Source organism: Sciurus carolinensis, chromosome 6 (genome assembly GCF_902686445.1).
Source record: "Sciurus carolinensis chromosome 6, mSciCar1.2, whole genome shotgun sequence".
NCBI lineage: Eukaryota > Metazoa > Chordata > Mammalia > Rodentia > Sciuridae > Sciurus > Sciurus carolinensis.
The window spans coordinates 96,421,551-96,449,214 of NC_062218.1; the positions used below are offsets into that span (position 1 = coordinate 96,421,551).

General features: G+C 35.7%; 1 protein-coding gene across 1 annotated transcript; it reads left to right on the top strand.

The window, feature by feature from the left end:
* Positions 1–1,604: 1,604 nt before the first annotated feature.
* Pkd2l2 (polycystin 2 like 2, transient receptor potential cation channel) lies at positions 1,605–27,543 on the top strand. The gene is made up of 13 exons (XM_047554758.1): positions 1,605–1,635; positions 4,481–4,614; positions 6,901–7,157; positions 9,779–10,000; positions 13,641–13,869; positions 16,236–16,406; positions 16,656–16,837; positions 18,417–18,537; positions 19,939–20,040; positions 21,365–21,429; positions 22,845–22,896; positions 26,922–27,034; positions 27,447–27,543. The coding sequence occupies exons 1-13, from the start codon at positions 1,605–1,607 to the stop codon at positions 27,541–27,543; spliced, it is 1,776 nt and encodes a 591-aa protein (XP_047410714.1).
* The last annotated feature ends 121 nt before the right edge of the window (positions 27,544–27,664 follow it).

The window sequence follows — 27,664 nt, forward strand, 5'->3', positions numbered from 1 at the left end:
CAGAGTGCTTAATTTGAGACTAAGGAATAGTGCTCTTTTTGTCAAGTGTAAAACAGATACTAGAATATACTCCTCCACCCTTAAGTTCCTTCTTATTAATACTGAACCCAATGATTTAGATTTAATTTGTTAAATATTTTACACTATTTGCAGAAGGCTAATGAGTCATGAGTGTTTAATATTCATTCATTAATTTAATAACTGTTTACTGAGTACCTACTATCTACTAGGCTCTGAAATGTAACAGGAATCCAGATAGATGAGGTCCAAGCTTTACAGATCACACAGTAGATAATAACCATAGTAACATTTGATATCTATCATTGAGAGTTTGAAAGAAACTTTAATATCTTAGTCTAATATTTATATTTTTCTTATCACTAAGAAAAACCTATTATTAGTTTAAAAACTCAGTTTGACTCTTTTTAATTTTCTGATATCATTTGCTCTCTCTTTACCAGCAACTCTACTCTGCTAGCAGCAAATCCCAAATCCTTTTCAACTTCATCAACTTTTTTCCTAATCCCATAGGAGTTGGGAGAGCAAAGGCTTCCTGGTTAAGTCATCATTTTGCTATATTACATAATAAATTCACATATACTAACAGTGGAAAAAAACAAACAGTAGAGAAAAAATCCACAGTTCATCCTTCACGTTTCAGTCTTACAGAACCTCTCTTATGGTTTTAACTGTGAAATGATCAGACCCATAGGAGTAGGAAAGAGCTAATCATTGCTCTGACCAAGCATCTGATGATGTGTCTTTTTATTGCATAGGGAGATACTTAAAACTATATAAAAAGACACTATGTTGTTTTATTTGAGTGCAAAGTATCTTAGCAGTGATTGTTTCTTATACCACAGACTTAACATCCGTTAACAATAAGATTTGGCATACCATCCCACATTAGTAATTCTGAGGAAAGGAAGTTGTAGTAGCAGAGTCCTGGTCATCCCCAAATACCCTAGGATCAAGGCATGATGGTGCAGGCCTATATTCCCAGCTACTCAGAAAGTTGAGGCAGGAGGATCACGAATTCAAGTTCACCTTGGGCAACTTAGTAAGACCTGGTCTCAAAACAAAAATAAAAAGGGATCGGGATGTAGATGTAGCAAAGAGCCCCTGAGTTTAATCCCCAGTACCTATCAAACAAACAAAACGGAAAAGATTACTGTATATAAAGTTAGTTGTGAGTACATTCAGAATTTCGAGAGGAGATGGTTTATTTTTGTGGTTTTATTGATTTCATTTTCTAATAAATCCAGGAAGAACAAGACAAACTGAAGCTACCGCAAGGGGAAGAAATCAACCATAATCTTTTTTTGCCATTTTTGTTATTGCTTATGGAGTTAAAATTGATTTCCTTTCTGCATCCAGAGAAATGCTCTACAAACTAACCTTCCGCGGTAGAGGACAGTAGCAGCCCTTACCCCGCCTCGGGAGAAGCGCTGCCCGCAGGTCGTACTGCGCAGGCGTCCTTTTGCAGTTTGTCTGGTAGCTTGGTCCCTGGGGAGCAGGGCTCGCGCAGGCGCATGAACTAGGTTAGTGCACGCAGGCGCTACAGACCCGGGTCCGACGAACTGACTGTGTAATGTGGATCCGCCATGCCGGAGGCGTCCCGGTGGCACCGAGGAGGTGGGGATATGTCTAGGGCCTGTTTGGCAATTTCAAGTGTCGGGAAAGGCCCTCTTTAGCCCCAGATCTCTGCTATATGAGAGATAAGCCCGCGGCACTTTTAGCCCTCACTCCCTCTAGAGAAGCTGAGAGTCGCAGTACCATTTCACAGATGGAAAAAACGAATCCCTGAGAAGACCTGGCACTCGCCCTGTGCGAGGCTCTAACGGGGCTCTTCTGCTACTGTATAATGACCGTCGCTAGGCAGGTCCCCAAAGTGTTGGTTGATCCAGGGAACCGTGGCCTTGACAGAACTCCAGCGCCACACCCCCAACCGCGGAAGTCGGTTTTGACGAGTGGGGAAAGCGATTAGGGATTGAATAGGGAATTTTGTTTGTTCTTTTGCATTTCACTTTTTTAAGCCAGGAATGGTGAGGAAACATCCGTGTTATAAAACCTCTGAAAATATAGTCATTAAATGACTACCCATTTACCCCAATAGGAAAATTCGATAATTACCTCTGCCCCATAAAAGTGAGAATTTAAAAATAACTGGAAACCATTGCAGCTTTTCAGCGCAGGCCATATAGCCCATCTCCATTGCAGCTTTCCATCACACAGTGCAACAATAGTTGTTTTTCCATCGTTGTTACTTATATATATTATAAATGGCATAATAAATTTGTTTTATATCTCACAGGGACTTCGAAGCCTAAGCTGTATTACAGAGAGGAAGTAGAAATTAGAACCACACTTCAGGAATTGTTACTCTACTTTATTTTTTTAATAAATCTATGTATATGTAAGTACACAGATATAGACAAAGATACTGATTGAACTAGAAGTTAAAATGTGGAGATGAAAAATAAAAGACTATAAAACCATAGGTTGTCACAAAATTTCTCAGGAAACAGTGACACATTTTAGACCTTAATGGTGCAGGGGATTGAATCCAGGGCCTTAGTGCTTAACAGGCAAGCACTCTACCAACTGAGCTATATCCCCAGCCCACTCCCATTGATACTATTTCTAGGTTTTAAGTGGTAAAACTTTATGGCACTTTTTTTTTTTTTTTTTTTAGGTCATAAATGTAATAAGACGCTTCTATAGTCAATGTTGGCTGAATATAATTATTCTCTTCGTTGTCAGATCTATTTTGAACATAATCCCTTGGGGATTGGCAATTGTAATTTGCTTTCTTTTGTAGCCTATAGGTGCATTAACTCAGTTTCATGAAGTACAAAGACAGAAGTTTGTCTTCGTGTCTACCATTAACTTTGTTCTTTTCATTGACCTGTTGCATAAAATAGTAAAATATTCTTGTGCTGAATCAATGCAAATCTTTGAGGAGGACTGGTAAAACTTCTTGACCTGCAGTTCCCATATTTGTGAGTTAATAGCATTGACTTAGTAAGTGAAGAACCTGTTAAGGAGCATTTTGGGCTGGGGTTGTGGCTCAGTGGTGGAGCACTTGCCTAGCACATTTGAGGTACTGGGTTTGAATCTCAACATTGCATATAAATAAATAAATAAAAATAAAGGTCTATCAACAACTAAAAAAATATTTTAAAAAAGAGCATTTTGTCTTTAGGGCACCAACATTAGTAGCTATAAGCTCACTTACAGGATTTATCTCATGTTGTTTTGTGCTGCACACTGTTGATGGTATACTAATTAATTAATTGGTGTTGTAGGGAAAAGTTTGAGTCAGAGCTCAATTAAAGGCAACTGTAGTCGACTTTATAAATGAAGGTAGGCTGGTTTATAAAACCTTAGTTGCAAAAAACAATACATGCTTATTACAGAACATTTTGAAAATGGAAAAATGTAATTCCACTAAGATTTTATATATATATATATAATTTTATATTTTATAATAATTTAATAATTATATATATATAATAATTTTTATTTCAAGATAGGGTCTCACAAAGTTGCCCAGGTTCAAACTTGCAATCCTCCTGCCTCAGCTTCCTGAGACGCTGAGATTATAAGTGCAGGCCACCACACCTGGCCCATTAAAAGATATTTTTAGTACTTTTCTTATAATAAAGAAAAACTGAAAACAAATTGAATCTCTCCCAATAAGGGGATTTAACATTATGAAATAAATGCAACTGTTACAGAGGCTCTTATAGGCTTATGTGTGCCATGGAATGATGTTGAAGATACATGATTTTTAAAAAGTAAGAGCTTCTGGGACTAAGAATGTGCTTGCCTAGCATACACAAGGCCCTGGATCTTACCTCTAGCACGACAAAACAACCCAAACAAAATTAAGTGCTTCCTGGCAAAAAAAATGAAAAGCTGTATTTAGTCTATATCCACTCTAAAACTCACCAACCCCCAAAATAGAAAGAATACTAGCTAATATATTTTAAAACTTTTACTATGTGCCAAAGGATGGTTTTAAATGTTCTATCATCATTTAGTCTCTCCTAGCAAAACTAGGAGGTAGGAGATATTATCTCTACAATGGGTGTCAAACCCTTACAAGACTGAATTCAAAGTCTTTAGCCTTAACTGCCCACCATACTTTATTACCTATTCTCAACATGGGGAAAAACCCAACTTGCAGAATAGTGGATATGCTTTGACCTCATTTTTATAAAGATAGAATTATTTTCTGTATGAGTGTGTATGCATGAAACCCAATGATCTATGTCCAACTTTAGTAGTAGGATCATAAGAAATTTCTTTCTGCCTTGAATATTTCCATTTTAGATTTTTAAAAATTAATACTTTTATAATTAGACAAAACAAGCCAAATTTTCAAAAGAAAATTGGGAACAAATTGTAACATTTTAAATTCTGATAAACTGAGTTTTCAAGCATAAATTTTTGAACAAAAAATTCTTCTCTTTAGTGACTTTTGGGATGGTAAACCCACATATGTATTACTTAAACAAGGTTATGTCATCTCTATTTTTGGACACTTCTGTACCTGGTGATGAAAGAACCAACTTTAAGTCTATTCGCAGCACAACTGATTTTTGGAAGGTAAGGTGTCATGTGACTGTGGATTAAGTAGCTTTAGGTATTCCATAAATTCTTGGCACACATAGTAAGCACTGGGAAAACATTCATTGAATGCATGAGTAAAAATGAAAAATTAAAATCAAATCAACATTTAGCATTTATTGTATTGAGAACTGATATTTGCACTGTGATACTGTTCTTATAACTTTACATTTAAAAAAATTTTTTTGAATAGTTATAGATGGACACAATCCCTTTTTTTATTTTTATGTGGTGCTGAGGATCAAACCTAGTGCCTCACACGTGCTAGGCAAGCTCTCCACCACTGAGCCACAACCCCCGCTCTAAAATTTTTGATAGTTTTTTAAACAATTCTATTTCATTTGGAAAATATAAGACTTGCTTTTTTGTTTTGTTTTGTTTTGTTTTTTGTAATGGGGATTAAACCCAGGGTCACTTAACCATTGTGTCACATGCCTTGCCCTTTTTGTTTTTTATTTTGAGAGATTGACTCCCTAGGGTATTGATGGTCTTGCTGAGGCTGACCTCAAACTTGAGATCCTCCTGCCTCGGCCTCCAAAGTTTCTGAGATTACAAGCGTGTACCACCTCACCCAGTTGGGAGGTACAAGATATTTTTTATATGAGGATTAGGATCTAAAGTTAATCTATAATTGTGTATATAAAATTCACATGAATGACAGTTGCTCTGAAAAATTCTTAAATTACCCAGGAAGTGCAATATACATGATTTTGATATGCAACTGGTGCATTCCTCTGTTTGTGTATTCACCCATACTGTATATGGTACAGTAATGTCAATAAATATGTAGAGAATTTAATTTATATTATTTTTAATTATATAAGAGAATCATTCCTTCAGCTTTGAAATAGACTTTTGTTTTTACATAATACTTAACATAGCAAGATGCTCACATCACAAAGAATAAACAATTAAGGAAACAGCAATTTTAGGTATCCCATGTCATAGTCATTTGAACATAAAGGACAAAGCATTTAGGGAAAACTTCTCAGTTTTCTTCTCAACAGTGCTGTTGAGTTTTAAAGGATGAATAAGGGGCTGGGTGTGGTGTTGCACACCTGTAATCCCAGATATTCAGGAGGCTGAGACTGCATTGCAAGTCCAAGGCAAGCCTAGGGAACAGCATGACCTTATTAAAAAAAAAAAAAAAAAAAAAAAAAACGAACGAAAAAAAGGTCTAGGGATGTAGCTCAGTGGTTTAGTACTAGCCGAGTATGTGTGAGGAGGTGCAGATTCAGTCTATGTTGGGGAAAAAAAGAAAAGATGAATACAGGAAGGGCATTCTAGGAAAAAGGAACAGAGATGTGCTACAGGCAATCTTCCCTGTGCAGCTGTTTGGCATTGTGGGCATATGGAAGTAGAAAAGCCAGATTATGCATTGAACAGAGTTCACATCAAGAATGCCATGCTATGAATTTGAAACTTATCAAGAAGACAAGGTCATTTCCTGAGAGTGAGAGTGTGAGATAAGGCCTAAATGATCATAGATCATTGGTTTTGACCAGAGGAAATATGAAAGAATGGTAGGAGAATTAGTGGAGCTCATCCTGCCACTTTTTTATTATACTATCTTGAAATGTGTACATGGTCAATGGCAAAGAAGACAAAGGGAGGAAATTTAAAATGAACCCTGGGCCAGTCGGGGTTGCACATGCCTGTAATCCCAGTGGGTTTGGAGGCTGAGACAGAGAGTCAAAAGGTCAAGGCCAACCTCAGCAACTTAGACTCTGTCTAAAAATTTTTTTAAAAGTTGAGGGGATGGGGAGTAGCACAAACACACACACACACACACACACACACACACACACACACACACACGAGAAAAAGAAAGAAAAGAAAAATAAAAATGAACCCTGGGCTTAGGATCTCTTAGAATGAGGAGACAGGGATAGAGTCAGATTAGTCATCAAGGCCAGAATTGGGGGGGTGGGAATCAGAGGAGGGCACAGACAACTCTGGGGTAAAGTCATGATGTGTGGCTATGACCAACTCTGATACTCATGTAATATTAATGTTGCCCAATAATTTTATTTTCTTCTTAAAATTTTTTTTTAGTAATAGATGGACACAAAACCTTTATTTATTTATGTGGTACTGAGGACTGAACCCAGTGCCTCACATGTGCTAGGCAAATGCTCTACCACTGAACTACAACCCCAGCCCAATAATTTTATTTTCATACTCGATATCTCTTATGTAGTTATGAATGTAGATTATGTTGATGTGAAAATATTTTTCCTATGCCATTTATCTTTCTCTCTGAAGTTTATGGAAGGACCTCTTTTGGAAGGTTTGTACTGGGACTCATGGTATACTAACCAGGAGCTGTATAATTTAAAGAACAGCAGTCGCATCTACTATGAGAACATAATTCTAGGAGTTCCCAGAGTCCGACAACTAAAAGTCCGCAATAATACATGTAAGATCTATTCATCCTTTGAGTCTCTGATGAGTGAATGTTATGACAAATATACTGCTGAAAATGAAGACCTGTCTGATTTTGGCCTCCAACCCAATATTGAGTAAGTATAAAATTATACAGTAACCATTGCATCTTTTAAAATTGTGAAGATATGTGTATTTTCCAAGTAATATAGGCTGGGCCTGGCAGGTAAGGTGAAACAATAGTATCAAAAGTAGACTTTTGGATATAGCAGTGTTTAGAAAAGGAGGAGTGAACCTATTTGGGTTTGGTTTTTGCTTACCTTAGGATGCTTTAGTATATGACATGCTTAATTATAGTGCATGCAGGGCAAAACATCATTGTTTTGCTTCTACAACAGTCATCAGTTTTTCTGGTTCTGGCCAGGAGCCCTCAAACACACCCCCAAAACTTCATGGAATCCTTAGGAAATATCTTTATGTGTGCTCTGCCACTTTCCTCTTTCCTCACTTTTACTTCAGTGATATCTTTTGTGACTACCAACACTAAAAAGGGGTAATTTGGCTCTGCAGATGCTACATCCAGTGACACCTGACAAAGATCCTGTGGCCTTTATTCACCAATGTAGCTGAGGCTGATGGTGGTGTTGACTCCAGCTACACTTTATATTGAAAATGTAAAAGCCCAAAGCCCCTGGTACCACCACCTCCCTTTGTCTGCACTTTGTGCTTTTGAAGTCCTATGAAAATTGGAGAAAGAATAAGCTCCCTGCCACCCAGCACTGGTGACTGAACCCAGTGCTTCACACATACTAGGCAAGCATTCTTCCTCTGAGCTACATACCCAGCCCTACTTTTTTGTATTTAGTATTTTTCAAAGTGATAACAAATGTTTACAAAGGTCTACCATTTCCCACTCATAATTCCTACTCCCCAGAAATGGTTACTCTTTGATCTTTTAGTTGTTTCTTGTGGTATATGTATTTCTAAATAATATCCTCACTGTTATTACTTGATTTTACAGTTTATGAATCTGTTGTTTTCTATGGTAGGTGATCTTTCATTTAGCTCTTATATGCTACTCCTCTACACACTCTTTCTGCTCAGTTTCATCTCTCAATACAGTTATACCATGACTATTTTTAAATTATTAGTCAATATTTGTTATAAATATTAATTATATTTCCTTTCTTGAATAGCTTCCACAGAACCTTCCGGGATGAATAATTGCTTTATGCCAGGTGTGGTGGCTCATTCCTGTAATCCCAGCAGCTTGGGAGGCTGAGACAGGAGGATTGCAAGTTTGAGGCCAGCCTCAGCAACTTAGTGAGACCCTTTCTCAAAATAAAAAATAGAAAGAGCTAAGGATATAGTTGGTGGTTAAGCACCCTGGGTTCAATTCTTAGGACCAAAAATAATAATAATGACAATTGCTTTGTGGTTTCTTTTGACTGATTTATTTCTTCCTTAAATGAGTTCTGGACATTATTAAGGGATTTTATAATTCTTATAAATCTAATAAATTCATAAGTACAATAATACATTCTATTAAATATTATTCACCCCTTCAACTCAGAATTATAAGATAAATCAATTATTTAATTACACATGCTAAATTGGAATCTTAAGACCATCTTTTAGTTATTCTAATATTCCATATTCTCATAACGACTACAAATACTTTGAATACCAATCATGATTTGGATTTTAATCCCTGTACTTAATTGGAACTGTGAGTTAAGACCTGTCATTCTTCCACAACCAAAGTAAGAAACAATTTGTGCTTGTCTATCTGAAGTATAAAATTCATTAATTTGAAATATTACCTATTAAAAACTGGGCACCAAGAGAGACAGGGCATAGCAAAATTTTCTGTTTCAGTTTAACAGTCATACAGAAAACACTAAAAAATACAACTGTGAACCTTTCATAAAAGAGTAAGGACTTTTTCGTAGTGACATTAGTGCCACCCCCCGAAAAGAAAACCCATAGTATTATTACTAGATAAACACATTTAAACAATTTAAGCAATAATCTTTGGATAACCTTTCAAATATGTTTTGAGGGAATAAAATTTAGTTATACACATTGCAGTTTGAATAATTTTTTTTTTTTTTTGGTGTGTGTGTGGTACGGAAATTGAACTCAGGGGGGCTCCCCACTTACATAAATCACATCCTCAGATTTTGTTTTGGTTTTTTAAATTTTGAGACAGGGTCTTGCTAAATTGCCCAGGTGGTCCTTGAACTTGCACTCCTGCTGAAGACTCCTGAGGGGTTGGGATTACAGATGTGCACCAACCACTACACTGGGCAAAATGTGTGTACTTTAATTAAAATAAGATAGGTACGTAACAATACAGACATTGAACAAGGTGTTTACTTATCGGACATTTATAATGATCTCTGACTTCAGCAAGACAAACTGTGAAGCACCTTTGCCTACATTCGTGTTCCAAAGACTAAACATCTCATAAGACAACAGATAGAGCATGTTTAAAAAAAAAACCAAACACTTTATCATTTGTAGATTTTAAGTTCCCAGAGGCAACAGATCATTTTTGAAATATTTTCTCATAGCGCCTAGTCCTTTCAACTTAATCCTTAACTCCTGTGTTGCTTAAGAATTACTGTAATACTTATGAATTTTCTACTACAACTTTTTAAAACTGCTACATGTAAACCAAAGGTTGGTTTATATTCTTAGAAGGCTTTTCAATTAGGCTTTCTCTTCTCTTCATTAATCTTTTTATGTCTAACAGATGGAAGTATTCTACATCTAATGCCAGTTCTCCTTGGCACTGGGGATTTGTTGGTGTTTACCGAAATGGAGGATATATTTTCACTTTATCAAAATCAAAATCTGAAACCAAAAGCAAGTTCATTGACCTTCGACTGAACAGCTGGATCACAAGAGGGACCAGAGTTATTTTCATTGATTTTTCACTATACAATGCTAATGTCAATCTGTTTTGCATCATCAGGTGAGTGACTTGAAAGCTCTATATTAGCATATTGAATTTTGAAAGCATCCAGAGCCCTCACTGGGGTTTCCAGTTTGTGCATGCTTGTGCTAATTGATATTAAAATCATGGGCTTTAAATATAATGTAGTTCCATGCCAAAAATGAAAAAGAAGTTAATGGAACATTGTATTTGTTGTTTCATTATTTGCATATTATTATAAATAATGTTTGTATATATTATTTATATATTAATATATTTAGGAAGATAGAGAATTATGTTAGTTTTATATTGCTTAAGAACATATAGTCTAATGTCTTATAATTCTGTAGTTGCACAGATCTAGCATGCAGTGTTGACAATTTCCCTCTTAACAGATTATTAAAATCTTTTGGTTTCCCTTCAGAATGGGCTGATTTATTAAGTTATTCATTTTTGTCTCAAGAATGAACAATTTAAATTTCAAACTATATGTAATGGTAGTAGCCAGCATCCCAGAAATTATTAGAACCTGTGGTATATTGCAAAAATGGTCTCAAATTTTCATGTATTTGCCTGCCACCTTGGGCAGGGTACCCTGCTCCAGCCCTTGATGCAGGGTTCAACCATGTGACTTTCTTTGGCCAATGAAAGATTAGTGTATATGATATAAGTAGAAGTTGAAATGAATTTGTACATTAGAACTTGTTCTCTTGCACTTCTATAGTAGCCATGAGAGGGATATGTATAGGCTGACTTGTTGGAACCAGGAGGAGAATGAGAAACATGTAAAGTGAAGCCAACTCAAAGATGCATGAATGGGTCCAGGCAAGTGGCAGATATAGTACTAAACTAGCTGAGATGGGCCAAGTGCAGCTGGATCAACTGAACTCTGCAAACAATTAAGAATATTTATTGTAAGCCACTACATTTTACTAGATTGTTGTCTAGTAAAAGCTGATTGACAGTAGGCCTAACTTTGGTCTCAGCTCTTTAGCTCTGAATCATTTAAGAGTCTTTTGCTTTAACAGAAAATACCGACTTAAACAATAAAGAAATTTATTTCTACCATATAGCAGCAATTTCACTGTCAGGAAAATACCTTTTGCAGTAAGTTCAAGGGTCTTGCTCTGTTTCTTTGAGATGCTGCAGTTTTGTACTCTTTTGTGTTAAGCTTCCCCAAGATAGTTGTGTACAAGCAGCAACTGTAGTTATGTTGTTCATGTCTTTGAAGGAAAACACCAACCAAAGAGAAAAAAAATTCTCTCTGCTTGTCTGATTTGGTTACCTTAGGTCACCTCCTAACCTGGATCATGCTAATTGATGGAACTGATGGGGCTCTAGCATGAAATACTGGGAAAGGAAATAGGATTACCATGATTAGATCTGTCTGGTGATTTAATCAGCTTCCCCTAAATGATCTGGGATGACTGAATACAATTAGGGTTCTGTTAGAAAGAAGGGATGGGAAAATATCTGCTAGAGAGGCAAAATTTCAGTGAGCCACCTTTCTCTAATAGGTCTTACATTTTTTTTCTGAATGGAATATGGAATTAGAGTTTTCTCAGACTAGGGAATTTTGCTCTTGTGCAAAAGCAGCAAACAAACAAACAAAGAAAACACGGTGAAATACACCATAGCCATTAAACTTTGTATAAATGAATAAAACAAATGAACTCTTACATAGTCTGTGGACATTATATCTTTCATTCTGTAGTTCTTACTTTCTTCCTCAGGGAATCAGAATTTTTTACCAATATCAATCACCCTCCCAATAGTCTTGATCAGGATAAAGTAAAGAATGTAATCATTTCTACGACCCAAATAAGAGTGGAAGCATCATTAACTGCCTTAAAGTTAAATGAAGAACTCTTTGTAATATGAGATTAAGTCCAGATTTCCTATTTCTAAATGTTACGTTTATTCTGTTACCTTTATTAAAAAAATATTTTTTAGAAACTTCAGGAGATTTTGAAACTGTTAACTGAAATATCTAATCAGTAATTCTATAGAAGCATATTGTTAAAAAAGAAGCATGTTGTCTACACTAAGACAGGCTTTTGTATCAAACTAAACAGAACTTTGAATTTCCCTTTATCATTATTAGTCTGCACTTCAGATCATAATATTGGATTTCTTTGATTTCACTCACCAATCCAACATGAAACAACCATGTACAAGATGTAACAGTTCTGTTTGTTACTGGGATTGTGTCTGTTTCTTGTTTGTTTTGGCAGTATTTTATTCCATTACCAATACATTTTGCTAATATCTTTTTTTAGATGTTGATAGACCTTTATTTTATTCATTTTTTTCTTGTATGTGGTGCTGAGAATCAAACCCAGTGCTTCACGCATGCTAGGCAAGTGCTCTACCACTGAGTCACAACCCCAGCCCCAGATTTTGCTAATATATTTAAGTAGGAATAACTGCATTATAATATTGTGATAGAAATGCTGGTTCCTTAAATTACTGCCAATTCCAAATTACCTAAGGTTTTTGGACTACATTAGCAATATAGTGAACAACCTCCAAATCTTTTTATATTTAATGATGGAATTAATTTGGCAGGGGAAGTACTGGGAATTGAACCCAGGGCCTTGCATATGGTAGGCAAGCACTCTACCACTGAGTTATGTCCCCAGCCATGGATTATTATATTATTATTTGGTACCAGGAATTCAACTCAGGGGCACTTGAACACTGAGCCACATCCCCAGCCCTATTTTCTATTTTATTTAGAGATAAGGTCTCACTTAATTGCTTAGCACCTTGCTTTTGCTGAGGCTGGCTTTGAACTCAAGATCCTCCTGCCTCATCTTCCTGAGCTGCTGGTATTACAGGTATATGCCACCATGCCTGGCTATGGATTTTTTTTAAAAACTAGTTTTTTAGTTGTAGATGGATACAATTCCTTTATTTTATTTTTATGTGGTGCTGAGGATCGAACCCAGTGCCTCACACATGCTAGGCAAGCACTCTGCTACTGAGCTACAACTTCAGCCCCTGGATTAATTTTTATACTTCTGCTTACATAAATCTTTGTGTTCAACATCAAATGTTAAGTAAACAGAAAATATTTGTTTTAGTAGAATATATGAGCTTGACATTTAGAAGCTAGAGTTTTCTCTGATAAATTGATAGGGGAGACTATATTTCCTCCTTTGAAATATTCAAGTATTATGTATTTTGAAGAGTTCTAACTAACAGTACAGCATTTTCTTGAACAACATCTCATCCTCCTGTGGAGATAAGTTAGTATTCCCAGTTACAAACAAGCAATCCGAATAAAAAGTAGAATAAATGTCTGACTAAAATTACTTCTCATTTACATTGCTTTTTATTTTTTGGTATTGGGAATTGAACTCAGGGGCACTTAACCACTTAGCCACATTCCCAGACCTTTTTTATATTTTATTTAGAGACAGGGCCTCACTAAGTTGCTGAGGCTGGCTTTGAACTCAATATCCTCCTGCCTCAGCCTTCCAAGCTGTTGGGGTTACAGGTGTGTGCCACCATGCCCAGCTAAAAAAGTTTTAATTGAACTTATGACCCTAAGGAAATGTATAAAATATATGGTTCTCATTAAAGAATAAATCAAATATTGAATAGAAATTTCACATTGAGTTAAGTACCAATCTAATTACTTGAAATGCATACTTTCACAAACCTAATTTTACAGATTGGTGGCAGAATTTCCTGCAACTGGAGGAATACTTACTTCATGGCAGTTTTACTCTGTGAAACTCCTCAGATATGTTAGCTACTATGATTATTTTATTGCTTCCTGTGAAGTCACATTTTGTATTTTTCTTATTGTTTTCACAACACAAGAAATCAAGAAAGTAAAAGAATTTAAGTCTGCCTACTTAAAAAGTATTTGGAACTGGCTAGAATTACTACTTTTGTTGGTGAGTATATATATTCATGTGTATCATTGAAGGGAATCACATCTGAACCTACCAATGAGGGAGTGTGTAAAAAACAGAATTTTCTATTCATCTGGGACTTATTTGGAAAGCTATAACTATCAAACATAAAATGAACTGCCACAGCACATACTAACAATATGCCCCTAAAAGGCAGAATTTTTTAAAAATTTGGGAGGGCCAGCATAAACCTAGAACAGGTGTTAAGCATGGTGGTACATGCCTATAATCTCAAGGATGCAGAAGGATCACAAATTCAGAGGCCAGTCTCAGCAACTTAGTGAGACCCTATCATAAAATGAAAAATAAAAAGGACAGAATGTAGCTCAGTAGCGAATGCTTTTTATACCATGGACTTGACATCTATTAACAATAAGATTCTGGCATACCATTCCACATTAGTAATTTTGAGGAATGGAAACCAGAGTAGTGGAGTACTGATCACCCCATAACAACCCTGGGGCCAGGCACAACGTTACAGGCTACAAAATCCCAGTTACTTAGGAAGCTGAGTCAGGAGGGTCACAAATTCAAGGTCAATCTGGGCAATTTAGCAAGACCTGGTCTCAAAACAAACAAAATAATGGGATGGGGATGTAGATCAGAGGAAGAGTAGCTGGGTTCAATCCCTAGTCAAAAACAAAGAAGAGGAAGAAGAAAACAAAAACTCTATAACAAGTGATTGATTCCATAAATATGATTTAATGCATATAGTGGGTTTCTCTACCCACACTCAAAAACAAATATTCTTGCTGGTTTGATGGTGAGTGCCTGAAGTCCCAGCTGCTTGAAAATGTGAGGTCAGAGGGTCACTTGAGTCCAAGATGAGGCAAATGTGGGTAACATAGTGAAACTTCTTAAAAAAAAAAATTCTTTACATGGTCTCATGTGTCACTTATCATGAATCTTTTGGAGCAAGTTTATTATTTTTTCAGGTTTCTTTAAAATGTATTCTTTTATGTTGACTAAATCTGCTTTCCTCCTCACACTAAATTGGGAAACTATAGGTGAAAGACAAAACTAGGCAAAAACTGAAGGTGAGGAGGGGCTTGGGCAACCAGAGGATACCTTATGGACACAAAGGGCACCAAGACTGGAGAAATAGTCCCTTAAGAAACGCCAAAGACTGGGCTGGGGTTGTGGCTCAGTAGTAGGGAGCTTGCCTAGCATGTATGAGGCACTGGGTTTGATCCTCAGAACCACATAAAAATAAACAAGATAAAGATATTGTCCATCTACAACTAAACATATTTTTTTAATATAACACTAAAGACTGTTGGGTCTAGTGATGGGAATGTACAAAAATAAACAGATTTAGGCAGGGCAAAACAAAATGTTATGAGCTTGAGTTTAGGAGTAATCAATGAACAAACATGTCTGGCTTTTATAATATGATTTTTTCCCTTTTGGGCCTGTAGTTATATCCAATCTAGTACCCAAGGCTTCTTTCACAAAACCAGATTGAAAGTTTCTCAGAAAGTGTGCCACCTATCTCTCCAGTATTCTCAGTAATGTTTAACAAAGGGCACAGCACTACATGTTTAATCATATGGGTATTTCAAGCAAGGAAAGTCAAAGGAAACATTTGTTTCATGGCAGTTATGAAGCTCTGATATGTAAGATAATCTGGACCTGAAACCTTCTTTTAAAAGGGTTAAGACAGTTTTTTTTTTTTTTTTTTTTTTGTAGCATTACATAGTAGAAAATACTCAACTTTTAGGTATTATATAGATCAGAAACCCTTACAGCCTAGGCAGAATAACATAAATCATTTTTATACATTTGTACTTTGACTCAAAAAAAAGGTAGATTAGGATGGTCAGGAAATTAATGTCTCCATGTTTATGAGAATTATGCTACATTCAATTTCTATACATTAAGGATTATAAAAATATATCTTTCCTTCTCTTTTTGTTAAACTTTTTTTCTTTTCTTTTTTTCTTGCAGTACTGGGGATTGAATTCAGGGGCATTCTACCACTAAGCTACATCTCCAGTCCTTTTTATTTTTTGAGGTAGGGTTGAAGTTGCCTAGGTTGGCCTCAAAGCCTCCCAAGTTGTTCAAAACTTAACTTTATTTTGTTGTTGTTCTGGGAATTGAACCCAGGAACCCTCTGCCACTGAGCTATATTCCCAGCCCTTTTTATTTTTTAAATTTTCAGACAGGGTCTTACTAAATTGCCGAGGATGGACCCAATCTTGTGGTCCTCCTACTTTAGGCTCCAAAGTCACTGGGGTTACAGGCATATACAACTGTGCCTGAACTTTTTCAAGTGTTTCTTCATAGGCTGCAAGGTATTTAGAGGTAGAAATAATTTCTAACTTAACCTTTCTTATTTTCCCATTTAGTTGTGTTTTACGGCTGTTTTCTTCAACATATACTGTAATGTACAACTCTTTCTCTTACTTGGACAGCTGCTGGAAAATACTGAAAAATATTCAGATTTCTATTTTCTTGCATACTGGCACATTTATTACAACAATATAATTGCTGTTACCATCTTCTTTGCATGGATAAAGGTATTTATATTTTATTAGATTACATAAGACAATAGTATAGTAGTATAATAGCAACTTAAACTATAAAGTTGTGAAAGAAAAAATATTTTCTGAACGGTGATTTTAAAAGTAGTTGGCCTTCCATGATGGCTGCAAATCCTCAAACACCCTTATTATCGTTTCCCCTTTAATTTGAAGCACAGTTCTTCTCAAATTAATTTAATTAAAAATCTTTGATATTCTATTTCAATTAAATTTGTTCTTTTTCAGATATTCAAATTCATAAGCTTTAATAAGACAATGTCTCAGCTGTCATCAACTTTGTCCCGCTGTATCAAAGACATAGTAGGATTTGCCATCATGTTTTTTATAATATTCTTTGCTTACGCCCAGTTAGGATTTCTTGTTTTTGGATCACAGGTTGACGACTTTTCCACTTTTCAAAATTCCATGTAAGCTCTTAGTGTAATTATATTTTCTGTATATCTAACCCCCAATCATGGAAAGGCCCATGATAATTGGTAATATAATTTAAACTTGGTTCAATATTTTCATTGAAGTCTAACTCTCATATTCAAAGTAAGGTTTGGAATTAAAGGATCCAAATGGATGGTGATATCTATTTTCAGTGTTATTAAGTTAGAAAAAATAATTTTATTCCACTGGAAGTGAGAATTTTACCTAAGAAAATAGTAGATGGCTTCCAGGTCTCTAGTATTTATTCTTTGGGCAAAAGAAATCCTAAGTGTTTTTTTTCTTTAAAGAGCTCTGTCTTAATCTTTAAATTGATATTGACTTGACTATCCTATGTTGATCTGTCAAAGATGTATTTAAAAAAAATCACTTTATGTGCACAAATCAGTAAGAAATAGGCAACAAATTTATAGAAGTGAATAGACAGACTCCCTAGAAAAGTATTCAGGCTTTTTATTAAAAGCAACTTATTTTTGTAGATTTACTGAGTAAACAAAGCAACTACAATCTGTGTGAAAAAATTATAATTAAAATTTGTTCTGTGGAATTCTAGATCAAAATTGGGAGAAATGGCTTTATATTTAAGTAAATTTGGGAAATTTTGCATTAATTTTGGATATTTGCAGTGTATATTTAATTTTGGCTCTAAGAAATCCTGCAAGAGGTTTATTTGTTTTAATTAGGAGTCCTGAAAATTGATTTGTCCATGACCTTTCACTAAATTTTGAGAAACTAATGTCTGAGGTTGCCTTCTTTTTTCAATCCACATGTAAATAACTGAAGTAAAAATGTATAAATTTCACAACATTTTTCTGCCTTAATCCTTTACCAAATTAGTAATGGAAAGAATGGACTAGGAACCAAGAGGATAATTCTAGTTTCTAATTCTGTAAGTGCTCTACCACTGACCTATATTCCTAGCCCTTTAATTTCTTAATTTTCATCTTTAAAATGAGAAAAATGAAGGTTTACAATATTTTAAATGGTATTTCACATTGAAACTGAGTTCTTAAGTTATTTAAAAGGACAAAATAAACCCCAGGGCCATGTTGAGGATCATTACCAGCACTTTGAGACTTACCAAGAGAGAAACTGTTGGAATCCTATTTTAATAGAAGTTGAAGTAGTTAAGACAAAAATTAAACACATAATTGACATTACAACCTTTAGAGCTCTTGGGTTGAAAATCAGTGGTGGATAAAGTATTCTCAATTCTAGAAGGGCACAGAAATGGCCAAGGAAGTCACTACCAAAACCGTTCGTAAATAGTTATCTCAAGGTTCAAGTCTTGTAGGTGAACACTGAATTCACATTGGTTAAATAAATTGAAGCCTATCATTTCCTAAACTACCTGTTTAGCAATTGGGGGTGACTAAGTCTTGCCTTAAGGGGAATTTTCTACATCATTTTTTAGAACCCTGTAGTAATAATTAAAACCAGAGTGTATATGCCATATGTAGCTACTTTCCTAGAGATATCAGTAACTCCCAATAGTTGTCATGTATGTACAGGAAAGGAGGTAATATTTTCTAATGTTCTTCTTTCTTCTTACCAAAGATTTACACAATTTCGAATTGTTCTTGGAGATTTTAATTTTGCTGGTATTCAGCAAGCCAACTGGATCTTGGGACCCATTTACTTCATCACTTTTATCTTTTTTGTGTTCTTTGTCTTGCTGGTAAGAATGACTTTTATATTCTCTCCTCTCTGCCATTTTCCTACATTTTTTTTTTTTTTGAAAAATGGAATTACTCATTTAGAGAAAATTGTAGTATTACTGCTTATCTGTTAGAGCACTTGACATTTAAGAATGGCATGGATGCCTAGTAATCCATTTTTCTGGACTAGTGACTACTAATATTTTAAGTTGTTAAATGGGAAATGAGATCATTAATAAGTGTTTGTTTTAGCCAGGAATATGCTAAATCCTTTAAACAAAACTTGAAAGTTCCATGTATTTTCAGGCTGGGACAATCCATACCAGGAGATAAGAATTCAGCTATTCTCATATTACAATGTCTTATGGCCCTTATGGCTAAAAACGCATCTCTTTGTGATTTCCAGGAGTCACTAAGATGGGCCTCTCAGATAATGCTCAGAACAAAGTCTCTTTGAGCTTCCTATTCAAGGAAACTTGCCTCCCAGTCAAGGAATTGTTAATGTCCTCCATGAAAATACTTTTTGTTATGCATAAAAGTTATTTCCCAGTGATATCCAAGGGTCCTTGGGGTGAGAGCTGCACCAGAGTTAAAAGGTGGAAAGCTGGACTAGGGGTGACAACATTATCTCTGCGTTTATGTTATCTGGTCATTAGTAGTTGCAGAAGCCTTAGTCAGTTTGGAAATTTAAGCGACTTCGTAAAACTTAAAAACAAACAATAAACCCCTTATGAACATGTAATTATTTTTTCTTCTGATATGTAATATTGATAAATTATAACATTAGTAACCAGTTCATATGCTATTTTACATTCTCTTTCTCATTTATCATATTTGCCTGTATCCACAAGGCTATACATGTTCCATTGTACTCTGTGGCAGTCTGCATAGTCACTTGTCTTATTGAGTATATGGGCTGCTTTTTGTTTTTGGTAGTGCAGGGGATCTCATGCATGTGAGGCAAGTGCCACATCCCCAGCCCCACATGGGTTACTTTTAAATTCCAGTAGTTTTAAAGTCATCCTTTCTTGTTGCTGTTGTTGCTGTTGAGACAAAGTTTGCTGTTTTGCCAAGGCTGGTCTCATACTCCTGGGCTTAAGTGATTCTTCTCCATCAGTCTCCCAAATAGTTGGAACTGCAGGAAGATGCTACTGAACCTGCTTTAAAATCACTAACATTTAAACAAAAATTTTAGCCCAGCATGGTGGCACATGCCTGTAATCCCAGCAACTTGAGAGGCTGAGGCAGGGGAGAGTGCAAGTTCAAGGCCAACCTAAGCAACCAAGTGAAACTGTATCTCAAAATAGGAATAAAAAAGGGCTGGGGATGTAGCTCAGTGGTAAAGTACCCCTGGGTTCAATCACTAGTACAACAACAACAAAAGTTTTTATTAAAATAATTGTGTGACTATTTCTCCTTAGAACATGTTCTTGGCAATAATTAATGATACCTATTCTGAAGTGAAAGCTGATTATTCAATAGGCAGAAGACCAGATTTTGAACTTGGTAAAATGATTAAAAAGGTATGTCAAATTTTTTTCCTAACTTCTAAAGCAAATTATATTCATAACTTATACTCTTAGGTCAAATAACACTTGAACCCCAAGTGGTGGTGGTCTTTCTTCCTGGGGTTTTGTTTTTTGATCCAGTGTTACTCATATTTGTGCTACTTTACTAGGGAAGGTGAAGTATTCTCTCTGGCTTAAAAAATGTAGCTGAAATTATGTTAGCGCTCCATATATTAAATAGTAATAGGATTATTTAATATTATAAATCCATCTTGGGCATTATAATAAAACTACTTCTTCCCTCCCCAAAGTTTTCAATTTAGAGACTGGCAAATTTCTTAAAACTATCTAAACTGAGAACTCCATGTGCCTTGTTTTCTTCACTTTCCTGTTTCTATTCATTGTAATAATATTCTCAGTTTCTCCTGGCTGAAGACTTATTCCCTTTGTATATATAGTCTCTTGTCATGGCCCATGTGTATTTTCTCCCTGCAGAATTCATGGATCCTTTGAATGCTCACTAGATTAGGGCTTTCTGTAGGTTTCACCGTCCTTCCCTATGGTAGCTGTTCATAACTGTTCTACCTTTTCCCCATGCCATTCCCACTTTGATCCTATCAGTTTCTCTGACCTTTAAAAATAGATCCAAAGTCTTTACTCAAGGACTCCAAGCCCTAGTCAAGTCTCACAGTCACAACCCATCTTCATTAACTAGTTATTTTGCCCTGTGCCCCAGGCAATTTGAGCACTGTGCTGTACACAATGCTTGCTTTCACTTTCCTCTGGGCCTCTGCTCATGTTGTTCCTGAAATATCCTCCTAGCTCCTGGCTTTCTTGCCAACATTCTATTCTCCTTGATAAAGTGGAATCTGCCTTTCCTCTAGACATCTCTGCACATCCCATGGGTCTAAGCATAGCACTTCACAGAGAAAAGGTCCTAGTAGTTTTGGAGTTAGTGGAACTTAAGCACTTCTTCCAAGAACAAAGACAACTATTGATGACCCCCCTGTAATGAGGTTAATTGTGGATTATTTTTCATTTTTTAATCCAGAGTATGCTGTTGGATACATGTATTAAAAGTGTTAACATCCTTAATACATGTTAATACTTATAAAAGATTTTTGTTTTTTTTTCAAGTATGATGCCCTCATGAGAGCACAAAGGCAAAAACCAAAGGTGGTGGCGAGGTGAAAAGATAAACGTGACATTTTGCCTTCACGTTTCTTTAGGGCAAGAGTCTCTAGAGATAAATATTTCATATTTAATTTATTTTGAGCAGCCATTAATGATACAGGATATATTTTTTATAAATTTTTAAACTATTTTTAATTACATACAGGGTTGTTTTAATGCTCTTGAGAAACTCAAACTGAAGAAAGCTCAAAAAGATGAAGACGAGATTATGTAAGATGACTTTTCTTAAATTTTTTTTTTTTTTTTTTTTTTTTGGTACCAGGGATTGAACCCAGGGGCCTACAATTGGGCAAAATCATCTAACACAAAGCTGTTTTTATAGTAAAGTGTTTATTGTACACCTGGATCCAAAAAAATACTGGCAACACAGTTATTTCCCTTTGTGATTGACTGGGAGATACAGCTCACTGCCACTCCCCAGCATAGAAAGAGAGTTCTTAGCATGTATCACCAGCTGAGGAAAAGACCAAAATTCAAAGAGTTTCTACTGAATGTATATCACTTTTATATCATAATAAAGTCAAAAAATCATAAGTTAACCCATGGTTAAGTCAGGAACCAAGGGTATTATGGGAGAAACTTAAAAGTGAGAGTTAAGGTTTTGATTTCAAAACCACCAACATCCAATGTAGTGATTCTAAATATACTGTCATTACATTCAGTAGTGCCTAATTTCTGAGGATGTCATGAAACTCTTAAGCTAATTTAAAATTAATATAACTAGGTGCTCTGGCACATACCTATAATCTAGTGACTCAGCAGGCTGAGGATGGGGAAATGCAAGCCTCAGCAATGTAGTGAGACCCTGTCTCCAAAAAACAAACAAACAAACAAACTGGGGATGTAACTCTGTAGTAAAATGCCCTGGGTTCAATTCTTAGTACCACAGAAAATAAAATATAAATTACATTAATGTAGACCTGGTATGTAGCTTAGTGGTAGAGCCTAGCATACATGAGGCCCTGGGTTCAATGCCTGGCATCACTAAAAAAAATTAATGTAATGCATCACTCAGATAAAGCTTTCTTTTTCTTTTTTTGCAGTGCTGGGGATTGAACCACAGCCTTGTGCACAGTAGGAAACTGTTCTACCACTGAGCTACACCCCTGGCCCCAGAAAAAGCTTTATAGGAAGTTGGGAGAGTCCTATAATGGTAGAAAACTTGAGTGTATATTAAGCACACTTATTTAGATATCTAAAATAAAAATGTTTTACACACAACACTTATGGATAATACTTGTACTTAACAAGACTTACATTTACTCCATGATTTGTGTCAAAATGCTTCCCAAACTCAGACCTCTGGCAAAAAAGTAAACTTTTTTTTTTTTTTTTTTCAATTTTTAGTTGTAGATGAACACAATGCCTTTATTTTATTTATTTTTATGTGGTGCTGAGGATCGAACCCTGTGCCTCATGAATCCTAGGCAAGGGCTCTACCACTGAGCCACAATTGCAGCCCCTCTTTTTTTTAACAGCTAAAGATGTGATACTCTGGAGAACCTACTAATGATCATATTTTCCAAATAATTAGCATTTGTTATGATAAAAAACAAAGAATGTATTTTATGGCATCACTTCCCTTTTTTACTTTCATATGCCTCCGATTTTTGTATTTCCAATAGCAAAAGCAGTGATTTGGCTGAAGAAGCCAGAAGACAAGGCTTTGATGAAAATGTAAGATTTTAATTTTTTTCATAAATAAGTGGTAGCTTTATTAGAAATCTGCTTACAGAAAAGTTCTGGTTAGGAATTGTAATCATCTTCCCAGAATTGAGAACCTTTCTTATTTAGGACACACCATTTGGATTCCAGGTGCTTCCTCTCTCCTACTGGTTCTCTCAGCCAGATCCGCTGGTTCTATGGGTGTACACTCACTGTAGGATTTATTTATTTAGAGTGCACACACACTATATTAATGTGATGACTTATTTCAGTGATTCTTATATTTCAAAAATTATAGCATAAATATTCAATAAATATAAATTAATTTAAGGTATATCTATGTGGAGTTTAAGGAATAGCTATCTCTGCTACTAGCTTTGTCCACTGAGAGGTCTAGAGGAAATAATATACTAGTAGTAATGAGTACAACTAAATACCCCTCCAAAAAATACAATTCTTTGCTAAAAGGAGCCAGGGCTCCTTGGAGATCCTACTGACTGTAGGATGGAAAGTACAAACGAGTCTGGAATATCCTGTTGAGCCAGAAAGTAAAACTGTTCAAAGATGGACAGAGACTTGTTAAAAGGACACAAGAGCTGGGCATGGTGGATCATGCCTATAATCCCAGCTACTTGAGATGCTGAGGCAGGAAGACCACAAGTTCAAACCCATCTCAGCAGTTTAGTGAGACACTCTCAAAATAAAAAAAATTAAAAAGGGTGGGGGTATAGCTCGGTGGTGAAGTGCCCCTGGGTGCTTCAATCTCCAGCACTGCAAGGAGGAAAAACAAACCCTCAAGAATCAGTTTGAGGGCTCAAACTAGCTAAACTGGGAATACTGGAGCACTATAGGATTTCATGAGTCCAAGGTATTTATATACCTCTCCACAAAACACTAGTTATAAAAAGAAAAGCAATAGTTAGGGTGAAGTCTAACCAATAGCATCTTTTTTTAAAAAATATTTTTTTTAGATGTCGATGGACCTTTATTTATTTATATGTGGTGCTGAGAATCAAACCCAATGCCTTACACATTTTAGGCAAGTGCTCCATCACTAAGCCACAACCCCAGCCCCCAGCAGCATCTTGAACAATCAAGCAACCACAATCATTACTGGAACAAATTGAAATCATGCTACCTGACAGGATGCCATTAAATCAACATCCCTTCTGCAACATCCCAAATATGTATAACTTGTATCTAATCATAATGAAATGTCACACAAAACTAAACTAAAGGACATTCCACAAAATAGCTGACCTGTATTCTTCAAAAGTGTCAAGGTTACAAAAGTCAAGGTAAACGTGAGGAACTATTCCAAAATAAATAAATAAGATTAAAAAGACAAGTATATACAATGCATAATCCTGAATTAGATCCTTTTCCTATAAGAGCATCATTAGGATTAGGACCACTGGTAAACTGAGGATTTAATAATTTCTCAATATTAATTTTCTGATTCTGATTGTTATAATTATAAAAGGCAACTTCCTTGTATGTAGGAAATACATACTGAAGTATTCAGAAATGATGAAACATTCATGTTGGCAAGGTACCCCTAAAGACTTCAGGGAAAAAAAATGTATTTGACTTGTTCTTATAACAAGAACAAGTTCTTTTCCCTAAGTTTGAAATTCTTTTTTTTTTGTTTGCACAATGTGGGTAGGATGGGGGAGAGGTACCAGGGATTGAACTCAAGGGCACTTGACCACTGAGACACAACCCCAGCTCTATTTTGTATTTTATTTAGAGACAGAGTCTCACTTCTCCTGAGGCTGACTTTGAACTCCAGATCCTCCTGCCTCAACCTCCTGGAGCCACTGGGATTACAGGCATTTGCCACCACACCTGGCTTAAGAAACAATTTTGAGCCATTTAAGCCATTCAGAGCAAAAAGGGAAACTTCTACATTATTCTGTATAATGTGCCAAACTGTATATTGTGCCAAAAAGAAAGGCAAAAAAGCTAATGTCACAATTTTGAAGCAAAAATCTTAAGTAAAATATGAGCAAATAGAATCTAACAACACACAATATGCATGAGACCCGGGGGAAGGGAAAAAATAACAGAATGAATCAAACAACATTACCCTATGTAAATTTATGATTACACAAATGGTATGCCTTTATGCCATGTACAAACAGAGAAACAACATGTATCCCATTTGTTTACAATAAAAAAAAAAAATGCATGAGACCCTGAGTTCAATAGCTAGTGCCAAAAACAAAACAAAAAAACAGTACATAATGACACATAATTCATATAGGGCTTATTCAGGAATGAAAGAATGGTTCAAAATTGGGTAATCAACATAATTATATTAAAAGAGGAAAATTACACAATCATTTTCCATATTTGCTGGGTAGTTAATAAGTTTCAACACTCAGTCTTGCAGAGGAAAACAAAATGAAACAGGAATCAGTAACACTTTCTTTTTCTTTTGGTTCTGGGGATTGAACCCCAGGGGCACTTTACTACTGAGCTACATCCCTAGCCCTTTTTATTTTTTAAGACAGGGACTGAGTTGCCCAGGCTAGCCTCAAACTTGAGATCCTCCTGCCTTAGCTTCCTCAGTTGCTGGGATAAAATAAAAACATATTTACCTAATCCTTTAAGCTGTCACCTTAATAGGAATATGCTAGACATGGTGAGGACAAGATAATGATGTATTGAAGGGGGGGTCAATCAAAATGATTAGGTAAGAGAAATGCATTAGAGGTCTGAGAATTGAAAAGAGGTAAAACTGCCTCTATTTGGGATATGATTCTCTTAAGTTTTCTAGATATATGATGATCCGAAAATTACAATAAAAAGAATTCAATAAAGTAGTTGGAAAAATAATTTCTATAAATACTATATCATGTATGCAGATATCAGTTTATTAAAAATTACAATGGCACATTCCATTATAATGGTAACAGAAGTTGATAATGCCCAGCAATTAATGTACATGTTCAAAACAAAGATAAGGAAAAATGTTAACATTCTTTAAAGATGTTGCTGATTACTTCTGAGGGAATGTGATGAGGTAAATTCTGGGTATGCCAGAAGATGCTGGATGCTATAGCCTTGAGCCACTAAGTTATGTCCACTGCTACTGGACATAACTACTACAGCATTAAAAAGCACTACTAGAAACAAAAAATCCCTGGAAGACCCTTCTCTCCTCTGTTCCCCAAATACTGGCAGAATCTTAATAGAAATCCAGCTAGCAAGAGTCTTGAGAATGAGGGTGCAAAGTTTAAGACCCAGCATCAAAAAGTAGAGTTTAACAAGGTAAAATTCTGAGTTCAGGGACATTAGCTTAATAGCCCAATCTATTCTTTTGACTATTTAAATGTACATTTACAATTCCATATAATAACTATTTCAAGCCAAGATGGAGCTATCCTTTATACAAAGGAAGATACTTTTGTCCTAGCAGTACAACTTTTCTGGAATGAGGGACTTGTTTGGGAGTACATGGACAGATTGTGAAGTATGCAGATTGACTAATGCAGTAACACAGTAATTACTTAGGATTTAGTTAAGTCTACATTAGCCTGACTGAGAAGCTGCTGGAATGGCAAATACCTACGGATGTATTCTGAAGTACATTTGCTACCTTAAAAAACAGAGGTATATGGGCTGGGCATATAGCTCAGTGGTAGAACACTGGCCTAGCATGCACAAGGCCCTGGGTTCAATCCCTAGCACTGCAAAAAGCTGAAATAAAGAACAAAAATACAGAATGAACATCTCGGGTTTGACCAATTAAGGACAAAAATCAGGAAGCAACTCAGATGGAGATGCAAAAGGAAAAGGCAATGAAATGAGAAAAATTTATAAACAAACCAAAAAAAACCCATACTTCCCTAAAAATGCTTAACAGTTCTTGTACCAAGTCCTCTCAAGTGTCTTTGCTGATACACAGACCTAAACACCAGGCAGGGCAAAAAACCAATCAGGCTAAAACTAAACCCTGTGATGCTTGTGTTCCTAAGATTTGAAATACAGAACTAAATATGGTAGCTTATTATTGTCCTCTAAACTGACAGGAGATTCAAAGAGCAGAGAAAATGAAAAAATGGAAGGAGCGGCTTGAGAAGAAGTATTATTCTACTGAAATTGAAGATGACTACCAGCCTGTCACTCAACAAGAATTTCAAGAGTAAGCATTTGTTTTAACCAGGGTACTATCAGTTATCTTGACATGGGGATTACATAAGTTACATTATTTTTCTGAAGCCAGAACTTTATTCTCCTAAGATGCCACTTTTTAAATTTTTTTCTACCCAATTTTAAAAATCAAAGCATGACTCCATTTGCTTAAAAAAAATGAGACCAATTGTTTTTATCCCTACATCTCTAAATGATAGAAACTGCCATTTATATTTGATAAATATGACAAATAACTACTTTCCATGCAGCTTTAGAATTTTAGAGCCACAATTAGCCACACAAGGCATGTTTTAGTTCACCATACTATCTTTCCTGTCAGAGCAATTCACACTAATAACTTATCTTCAAACACAAAAGTGTATTACTAAGTCACTCTCCACTAACTTCTAATTATCTTCTAGACTCTTTCTATATGCTGTGGAGCTGGAGAAGGAATTACACTATGTCAGTTTAAAACTAAACCGAGTAATGAGAAAGCTTTCAACTCTACAAAAATGAGACAAGTGGAGGTGAGAATCTGTGATGCAATCATAGAGCATTTCTGACAGACAGACTCAGGTACTAAATTATTTCCTAAACTTGCCCTAATTTTAGACACTCCGAAAGCACTAAACTTTCA

Coding starts and splice junctions, on each gene's coding strand:
- Pkd2l2 (XM_047554758.1), top strand. CDS start 1,605: ATGCCGGAGGCGTCCCGGTGGCACCGAGGAG. Junction 18,538..19,938: donor TTGTGTTCTTTGTCTTGCTG/GTAAGAATGACT, acceptor ATTTCTCCTTAG/AACATGTTCTTGGCAATAAT. Junction 27,035..27,446: donor ACTCAACAAGAATTTCAAGA/GTAAGCATTTGT, acceptor ATTATCTTCTAG/ACTCTTTCTATATGCTGTGG.